The 9494-nt window shown below is 56.1% G+C and overlaps 1 protein-coding gene across 1 annotated transcript in view; it reads left to right on the top strand.

Annotated features, from left to right (window-relative positions):
- ITGB2 (integrin subunit beta 2) overlaps positions 1 to 9494 on the top strand; it is a 26814-nt gene that overhangs the window by 8899 nt on the left and 8421 nt on the right. The window contains exons 5-9 of the mRNA XM_045284631.1: positions 442 to 683; positions 1418 to 1573; positions 3900 to 3995; positions 6360 to 6449; positions 7310 to 7450. Coding sequence (XP_045140566.1) covers positions 442 to 683; positions 1418 to 1573; positions 3900 to 3995; positions 6360 to 6449; positions 7310 to 7450 — 725 coding nt within the window. The remainder of the gene's footprint in view (positions 1 to 441; positions 684 to 1417; positions 1574 to 3899; positions 3996 to 6359; positions 6450 to 7309; positions 7451 to 9494) is intronic.

Genomic DNA, 9494 nt, shown 5'->3' with positions numbered 1-9494 from the left:
TGTCCTCTCTCGCCGTGTCCTCTCTCACCGTGTCCCCTCTCACCATGTCCTTTCTCCCCATGTCCTCTCACACTGTGTCCCCTCTTACCATGTCCTCTCACACCGTGTCCTCTCTCACCATGTCCTCTCTTGCCGTGTCCTCTCACACCGTGTCCCCTCTTCCCATGTCCTCTCACCATGTCCTCTCTCACATGTCCTCTCTCGCCGTGTCCTCTCACACCATGTCCCCTCTTCCCATGTCCTCTCTCACCATGTCCTCTCTCACCATGTCCTCTCTTCCCATGTCCTCTCTCACCATGTCCTCTCTCACCATGTCCTCTCTTGCCGTGTCCTCTCACCATGGCCTCTCTTGCCGTGTCCTCTCATCATGTCCTCTCTCGCCATGTCCTCTCTCGCCGTGTCCTCTCACACCTCGCCCCTTCCCCACTGTGCACTCTCCAGGCTTCGGCTCTTTCGTGGACAAGACAGTGCTGCCCTTTGTGAACACACACCCCGAGAAGCTGAAGAACCCGTGTCCCAACAAGGAGAAGGAGTGCCAGGCCCCGTTCGCCTTCCGGCACGTGCTGAAGCTAACCAACAACTCCAACCAGTTTCAGACGGAGGTCGGGAAACAACTGATTTCTGGGAACCTGGACGCCCCTGAGGGCGGCCTCGATGCCATGATGCAGGTGGCGGCCTGCCCTGTAAGTGCCCCCAACCCTGGTCTCTGCTCCACCTACCCGGGAGCCTTGGGGACAATGCAGGCTGCTCACATGCCCTCTCCAGTGTGGGAATGCCCTGGGGCCCTTGAGCCCCCACCCCCACCCCTGTGGTCTTGCTGGGGGTTAGTGCTCATTTTGTATCGACAATATTTCCTAGGTCATAAACACGCGCATGTGTGGTCTTTGTACATGCTGCCTCTGCTCTGGGATTAGTTTCTTCAGATGTATTGCAGGGTCTGAAATGCTGCACGATAAGGAAGCCGTAGGAGCCCTGGTAGCACAGGGAGGCTGGGCTGGGCTGCTCTCCGAAAAATCACCAGTTCGAAACCGCCAGCTGCTTGGCGGGTGAAAGAGGAGGTTTCTGCTTCCATCAAGAGTTCCAGTCCTTGAAACCCACAGGGGCAGCTCTACCCCGTCCTGCAGGGCCGCTATGAGTCAGCATCACCTCGGTGGCAGTGGGTCTCTGAAGGAGGACGTATCTTTTCTCCAAGCGTGACCGTGCACATCAGGGTCCCTCACCCTCACAGGGCTCCCTGGTTGGCAGGCCATCTGTGGGCTGGACAGACATTACTGAAGTATAGATCAGAAGCAGCCTGGTGGGCTGGCTCGCTCTCCGGGTCCTCCTGCCTGAGAAACCAGGCTTAGGAAGGGGATTGGTGCCGGCCGGAGGGCCGAGCCCGGGAGACTGAGTCAGACCTCGGCTCTCTCTCCGCTAGGAGGAAATCGGCTGGCGCAACGTCACGCGCCTGCTGGTGTACACCACGGACGACGGCTTCCACATCGCCGGGGATGGGAAGCTGGGCGCCATCCTGACCCCCAACGACGGCCACTGCCACCTGGAGGACAACCTGTATAAACGGAGCAACGAGTTTGTGAGTCCTTGTTGCGCTGGGTCTCCGGCGCTGCCCGACCAGACGCGCCACTGGCCTAGCACCGGGCAGCAACGCGAGGAGAGGCCTCCCCAAGGGGCCTCCCACACCCTTAGCCGCTCCGTGCTGGGCCGGTCCCTGAGGGTCCGGGTGATGGTGGGGTCATCACAGTAGCCTGGGAGCCTGTGCCCCGGTGCTCTTCAGAGCGAGGTATATGAATGAGGCATCCCCAGGTGCCTGGAGCTGGGCAGTGCAGGGTCACTGCGTGAGAATCCTTCCCTCCCAGGAGAGAGCAGCATGCAGGTGTCCACCCCCAACACCCTCAGCCTACACAACAAGTCCTCGTGGTTAGTGGATTCCATGCTGCAAATTGCCCTGTGCGCTAAAATGCATTTGCTAGGGCCCCCAGATCCACAGTGGTGCCACTCCCGGGGTCACTCGCATGTGCACAGAGCAACCAGAACTTGGGGGCTCCTGCTGCCCCCAGCTGAGGGTGAACCAGCTCTCTCTCCACGGGTGTGTTAGTCCAGGTAGACTAGAAAAACAAATTCATAGAGACACATTATGTGTATCAGAAAGAGCTTTATATTAAAAGCAATTGAATATTGAGAAAACATCCTAGCCCAGTCCAGATCTAGTCCATAAGTCCGATATTAGCCCGTATGTCTGATACCAATCTATAAAAGTCCTCTTCAGACTCATGAAACACATGCAATGACACCAAATGCAGGAAGATCACAGGCCAGTGGGTGGGAAGTCTTGTGGATCCAGTGGCATCGTAAGCCTCTCAGCACTGGCAGGGGTCTCTGCGTGGTTCCTTCGGCTCAGAAACTGACTGCCTCAGGGTAGCTTCATGTGGCTTCTCCTCAGAAATGTCTCCAAGGGAGTGAGCAGAGAGAGTGTGTCTCCTGCCTCCAAGGAGGAATGCCGGAGTTCCCAGAATCCTCAGGAGAAGGCCATGAGGCCTCATGTGCTATCACCTGATTGACAGACTAGACTCCACCCTTTCACTCCCCATCCCTTCACATTGACGAAGGATTATGTAACTACCGCGACTGGTAAACAGCCACCCCCTGCGCACGCACCTGGCTTGGGGCCACACTGGGCTGGTCATCTTGGGGTGTTGTTCGTTGGTGACTTTTCAGCTCACAAGGCCCTCGTGGCGGTGTCCGGGGATGGATTCGGGGTACAGAGAGTTGTGAGGTGCCTGACGCCGGCAGGAAATGCTGCAAGGTTGAGATGCGCCCCGTCCTGGCCCAGGTTCCAGGGCCGCTGGCCAGGAATTAAAGGCTAAGGGAGCAGCGTCCTGTCTCACATAGAGACCGAACCCTACAGAAAGCAAGGCCGCCTGCCAGGCTGTGCTTCCCCACCAGCCACGGCACCTGTGGAGCTCACCAGGCCCAATGGCTACTGGGGCCAGCGGCGGACCTGAGGCTCCGCCATCCCAGAAGCCTCTGCTCTGGGCACTGCAGAGCTGGCTCCCGGCGTCTTCACCTGGGGGCCTGCGTGTGGACTAGGGGTGGGGGCAGTGGAGAGACTTGAGGGGCCCCCGAATGCACAAAGAAAGCAATTCAGCCACGGTGGTGGAGCGTAGGGAACACCCCACGTGGTGTGGATAGGACCTGAGTTCCTGGCCTCGATAAAAGTTAAGGGGCTCCCCTTACAGCTGTAGTGACTGCGGCTCAATCCACTCTTTGCTGTGATTGAGACACGTGGTATCATTCTGAATAGCTTCCAAATTGTGGCCACGTGATTGGTCTGGCTTCGCGACCTTCTTTAAAGGAGCGCCGGTGGTGTGGTTACGCTTTGGGCACGGCCGGCAGTTCAAAACCACCAGCTGCTGCGAGGGAGACAGTCTGGGTTTCTGCTCCGATCAACAGTCACGTCTCAGAAATCCACAGGGCGGGCTTGCAGTCAGCACTGACTCGGTGGCAGAGAGAGGTGGCACATGGGCCAAGTGCTGGGCTAGAGAAAGGCCGGTGATCCCAACCAACCAGCTCCTCCTCCTCCCACACAGATGGCAGCGTAGGAGACCCCGGAGGTCGTTCTCCTCGGTCACACGGAGTCACTGTGAGTCGGCATCCACTCAACAGCAAACAGCCCAGGGCTGTCTGTCTTTACTTTCTGTTTGTGAACATTGCCGATGGCGTACAGCCCCTGGTTGACTCTTTGCATCTTTCTTGAACATTATTTCAAGAAAGGTCCCCGTTCACCACACACGGAAAGGCTGTTGCTGACACCCTCTGGGCCCTGGCAAGAGCCAAGTGGGCTCCCGAAGGTCGTGTCCCCCTGCCCCTGGGCCGTCTGAACGGGCATCTCGCCCCTCCAGGACTACCCGTCCGTGGGCCAGCTGGCACACAAACTGGCCGAGAACAACATCCAGCCCATCTTTGCCGTGACCAAGAAAATGGTGCCAACATATGAGGTAAGCGGATGCAGGCATCTTGGGCAGCATGGGCAGGACATTTGGCCATTTCAGGGGAGTGAGGGCAATACCCAGTGTGACCACAGCCTGAACCCCACTTCCACCTTTGGGGTGTGTTGGCCTGGCTGACGTCCCCCGTGTTCCGGGGAAGACTTTTGCAACTAAGGAGTTTGGAGCCTCCTTATTGGTGGCACAACATCCGTGTGGATAAAGGAAGGATGTGTCCCCACGCTTGAAATGTGGTCACAGCCACACTTAGCGCTTGTCCGAATGTCAACTGAAATATGTCCCTTTAGACCAGACGTTCTCAACCTGTGGGCCGCGACTCCTTTTGGGGGTCAAACGACCCTTCCACAGGGGCCGCCCGATTCATCACAGTAGCAAAATGACAGTGATGAAGTAGCAACGACAATAATGTTACGGTTGGAGGGGTCACCGCCACATGAGGAACTGTCTGAAAGGGTCGTGGCATGAGGAAGGTTGAGAACCACTGCTTTAGACAATATTTTAGATTAGCAAGTAGTTTAGCATGACAATATTTTAGAGTGGCAAGTCGTTTAAATTTATGGGTCAGCCTTTTAAATTTTTAGGGCACTTTCTTCTTTTATAAGGTGCCTTAGGGTGTCTCGGGTGACAAGGTGGGCGGGTGACGGCCAGGTCAGCAATGAGAAGCCATCAGCCATTCCTCAGGAGAGCGGTGAGGCTCTTTCCCCGTGTGAAGACTTACACTCTCCGAAACACACAGGGCCGTGCTCTCTCCTACGGGGTCGCTAAGACTCGGAATCGGGGTGCTTCCTCCCGCCCCTGCCCTTACAGATACATAAATATTTGGATGGAAACATCTTTCAGGAGGCCCTGGTGGTGCCGGGGTTCATAGGTTGGCAACGATGAGTCTACCCGCCCCGTGGTTCCACGAGAACCTGTTGGTGTGGTGAGCTGCGGCATGCAGCTGCTAACTCCGAGGTTAGCAGTGCAAAACTACCAGCCACTGTGCAGGAGGCAGATGAGGCTCTCTAGTCCCATCCAGAGGGACAGTCTCAGAAACGCGCGCGTGCGGCTCTGTCCTGTCCTCTCTCTGGGGTCGCTGAGAGTCAGAACTCACTCGCCCGACGGCCAGGGTTTATTTGTTGGGGTTTTTTTTTCAGTGGTTCTGTGGAAGAAAAACCTTGTGACCTGCTTCCCTAAAAGCCTCAGCCTAGAACACTCTCTGAGGTCTCTCTGCACACACCAGGTTGCCCTAACTTCAAGGCACCCCTCAACAAAAACACGGGCTCTGTGCAGAAACGTCCCCCATCTTGGCAACGGGGGGGCTATTGACTTTCACCAAGGAGATGATCGTGAGGTCAAGAGTGGCCATGGGCCCTCCCTGCCGCCACCATCCCCTCCCAGGGACACTACCGAGTGTGTGCACCGAGAGCACTTCCTTCTTCCCATTTAACCTGGGGTCATTTTACTGCCGTTCTCACGGCATTCTTTCCTGGGCGAGGCGTTGGGCGGCTCATCACAAGATTGCCTGCTCAAACCCACCAGCCGGTCCATGGGGGAAAGATGAGGCTGCCTGAGGTTGTCAAAGGTTAGATGGCCCCAGAAACACCCTGGGGGCTGGAGTTGGAATCTCCTCGCTGGCAGTGGGTTTGGGTAGAGCCTGACACACTCCTGGGAGATACTCCTCCCTCGCCCTCCCTCTTGGCTGGTGCTGCCATGGCTGGTGGGGACTGTGGTCGGACTGTCAGACCCCTTTCCTGTGAGACCCCATGATAATGACGTCTCTGAGTGATGTCACTGGAACGGACGCCCAGGCAGGTGTGGGGAGAAGAAGGTGGGGGACTGCTCCCACCCCTGGCTAGGGGCAATCTACCTTTTAGGGTGTCCTGAGCTCCCTATCCTGGGAGTGCCACCAGGTCACCTGGTACGGCCTGCCATGTGTCACCTGGCTGAGCACAGCCTTGTGAGACACAGATGATGTAAGTGTATTAAGATGCTCGGACGTGGCTCCTCTTGCCGGTTTTCTACACTGCCCTATTATTGCAGGCCCTGGGTCTCGCACACCTACCGCATCTGTAGGGTGGCAGCACTATCCAGTGGTAGCTTCTGTGCCTGGTGACATCACCCCGGTGGCTGGAAGCCTATCAGGGTAGGAGAATTGACACCAGGACAATGAGCACAAGTTGCCCCGCAGGGATGTTCCTTCCTGAGAGCTGGTGGCTGAACTTTTTTAATAGCGCTGCTGGCGAACACAGCCTGTCTCGGTGAAATAAAATTTAAAAGTTGGAGGTTTCTGGGCTACCGCCCTCCAGGTGTTGTGGAGCCGGGTGGGTGTTGAGGGGTGCTCACTGCTGTGTGTTGGGTCCCCCTGTCTAACAGAAGCTTACAGAGATCATCCCGAAGTCGGCAGTGGGAGAGCTCTCGGACGACTCGAGCAACGTGGTCCAGCTCATCAAGAAAGCTTACAATGTGAGTCTCCCCAGCACTAGCTGGGCTCACCCCGAGGTGTGAGCTGGAGCCGGAGCCCTGGGGGTAGTGTGCAGGTCAGGAGGTGGTAGCCTGGACAGGGAGCCCAGCTGTCTGGTTGGGGCAGCAGCCCCTGCACCCTCAGGCTGGTTGAGTCTCGCGCCCCAGTCCAGTTCCTAGGTCCCATGCTGGATGAGCCGAGGCACCCCACCGTCACCTGTATCCAAAGCACGAGCTCCCAGCTACACCCATGCTCGGAGGAAGCCTGAGACACCACACAGCACAGGGGCTCCAGAGAGCTCTGACCACTTGCCCGGAGAAGAAATGTTCTGAATGTGCTGGTGGTTGTTCTTCTAGGCCAGACGGCCCAGGGGCCTCCCCGAACGATCCCATGGAGTTCAATTAGAGCCCTAAGGAAGAAATGCCCTGCACTCTCACTGCTTTAGTGAGCTGGCCCTCCTAAAGCAGTCCCCTGCTGTGCTGCTCGGTTGCCTGTTGGTATTTCTCTTGGTGCCCCTATCGCAAGCACCTCCCTTGGTTCATCCACTTGCCGTGTGTGCGTGCGTGTGTGTGTGTGTGTGTGTGTGTGTGTGTGTGTGTCTTTCCGTGTGCTTCGTCCCTCTGTCCCCCTTCCTCTCTGCCTGTCTCTCATTCATGCACACCGTGCAGCTTCTGCACTGGGACAGGCACTTAGGGCTCAGCCTGAGTGCTGGGGTGGAGCCGGGTCCCATAAGGCTCAGGCTGGTCTCCTCAGCTGACCTGGAAGCCCTTGAGGGCAGGATTGTGGTGCTGGCACCTCCCCTGTCCCTCGTGGTTTGGAGGGGCACCGACAGCAGGGTCCTTCGTCCCACCTCTCCCCACAGAAACTCTCATCCAGAGTCGTCCTGGAACACAGCGCGCTCCCCGACACCCTGAGAGTCACCTACGATTCCTTCTGCAGCAAAGGCGCCGCAAAACTGGACCATTTCCGAGGGGACTGCGAAGGCGTGCAGATCAACGTCCCGGTGAGTGCGGCCATCGGCGCTCACTGTGGTGCCCTCCAGGGAGTCTCCAGGGCCAACATCCTGGAAGGGACCGTCCACTGCGTCTTCTAAGGGGCCTCGTGAGTGTGCAGGATCAAGAGCAGGGGGCCCACTAAGGTTTCTCTCTGATGAAGCCAAAAACAAACACGTGTGGATTTATGTCAGGAGACCCTGGGTGGCACAAACGTTAACCACTCAACTCCTAGTCAAAGCGTTGGCAGTTCGAACCCACCCAGTGGTGGGTGGCTCAGAAAGAGCCCCCAAAGTGGTTCATCTCTGTCCAGGGGCCCGCTAGGAGACCGAGTCGACTCCACAGCCAACAGGGACCACATGTCTTAGATGTTGAGGCGGTGGCATGGGCACCAGCACATGTCTATTTATTAGTTCACGTGAATTGCCTCCCAGAATCTCAGAAAACCAGTGGGGCGTAGACAGAAAGTTCATAGTGATGACAACACCCCCTGGTGTCAGACCTCGGCATAGCAGCCGGGCAAAGGCTAGGCCATCGAAATGCCTCAGCTATGTGACACAATCCTGCCCTCAAGGGCTTCCAGGTCAGCTGAGGAGACCAGCCTGAGCCTTATGGGACCCGGCTCCACCCCAGCACTCAGGCTGAGCCCTAAGTGCCTGTCCCAGTGCAGAAGCTGCACGGTGTGCATGAATGAGAGACAGGCAGAGAGGAAGGGGGACAGAGGGACGAAGCACACGGAAAGGTTGTCTCCTTCTCTCTCTCTCTCTCTCTCTCTCTCTCTCTCTCTCTCTCTCTCTTGCTTTCTAAAGCAATAAGCCATAGGTCACACAAGTAATAACAATAGGCATAGGATTTTTCCTAATATTTTATAACTAAATGTATTACGCTCACAGTAATCCATATGTTCCCGTTGCTTACTGTGGGAAAGACTTGCTTTAGTTAAACGTTTGGCTAGGCCATCGAAATGCCTCAGCTATGTGACTGACAGACTATTGTGTGCACATTTTCACCGAAATGTTTTCCCTCATTCTGGGCCACCTATGTGGGGACTGGCTCAAATTTTTTCTAATGTTCGGCAGGGGGTGGGGGGGTTCTGCACATTTTGACTGACCCCCTTCTTTGTGTAATTTTGATGTGCTATATGAGAAGTTATTTAGATTTATCTTACCCACGGCTTGCTCCCGACCACCTCATGCTCCTTGAGATCCGGGACCGGCCTCCACGGTGACCGTGGGATGTGGGCAATGGGCTGTCAGTTCTATGCCTGCCAGCAGATGTCCCGGTCACCATTTGAGGTTTGGGAGCCCTGGTGCTATAGTGGTTATGCATTGACTACAAGGTCAGCAGTTTGAAACCACAGCTGCTCCACAAGGAGAAAGACAAGGCCTTCTACCTCCATAACCCTCTGCCTTCAAGTCGAGGCAACTCACAGCGACCCCATGTCCACTTCCCAAGGCTGTCGATCTTTACAGGAGCAGACAGCCTCATCCTTCTCCCTCGGAGAGGATGATGGGCTTCAACCACCAACCTTTCAGCTGCCAGGCCGACACTTACCCTGCCAGCACTGTCGGGGCTGCTCACAGCATGCTAAAGTGACTCACACGTGTCTACGTACCGAGGGAGGGAGAAAGACCGGGCTTTAGACTTCCAGAAAGGATCAATCACAGAAACCCACAGGGCCTGTTCTTCCCTGTATTTTACGGCCACCAGGAGTCAAAATGGACTCTGTGCTGTACGTTTAAAGATCTTTATAGGAAGCAGGGGTACTGTCGGATCATCACTGGACTACAAACCTTAAGATCTGCAGTTCAAACTCCCCAATTGCTCTTGGAGAGAAAGATGAGGCTGTCTGCTCCAGGGAAGATTTATAGCCTCCTCGGAAACCCCCGGACAGACTTGCTATGACTATGAATCAAAATGAACTTGACAGCAGTGAGCTTTAGCTACCTACCCACCTACCTAACTACCTACCTACCCACCTACCCAACTACCTACCTACCCACCTACCCACTTACCCAACTACCTACCTACCCACCTACCCACCTACCTACCTAC

Source organism: Echinops telfairi, unplaced genomic scaffold (genome assembly GCF_000313985.2).
Source record: "Echinops telfairi isolate 266 unplaced genomic scaffold, ASM31398v2 ScPeMD7_7469;HRSCAF=8507_0, whole genome shotgun sequence".
NCBI classification, from domain to species: Eukaryota; Metazoa; Chordata; class Mammalia; order Afrosoricida; family Tenrecidae; genus Echinops; species Echinops telfairi.
This window is presented reverse-complemented; position numbering and strand designations above follow the sequence as displayed.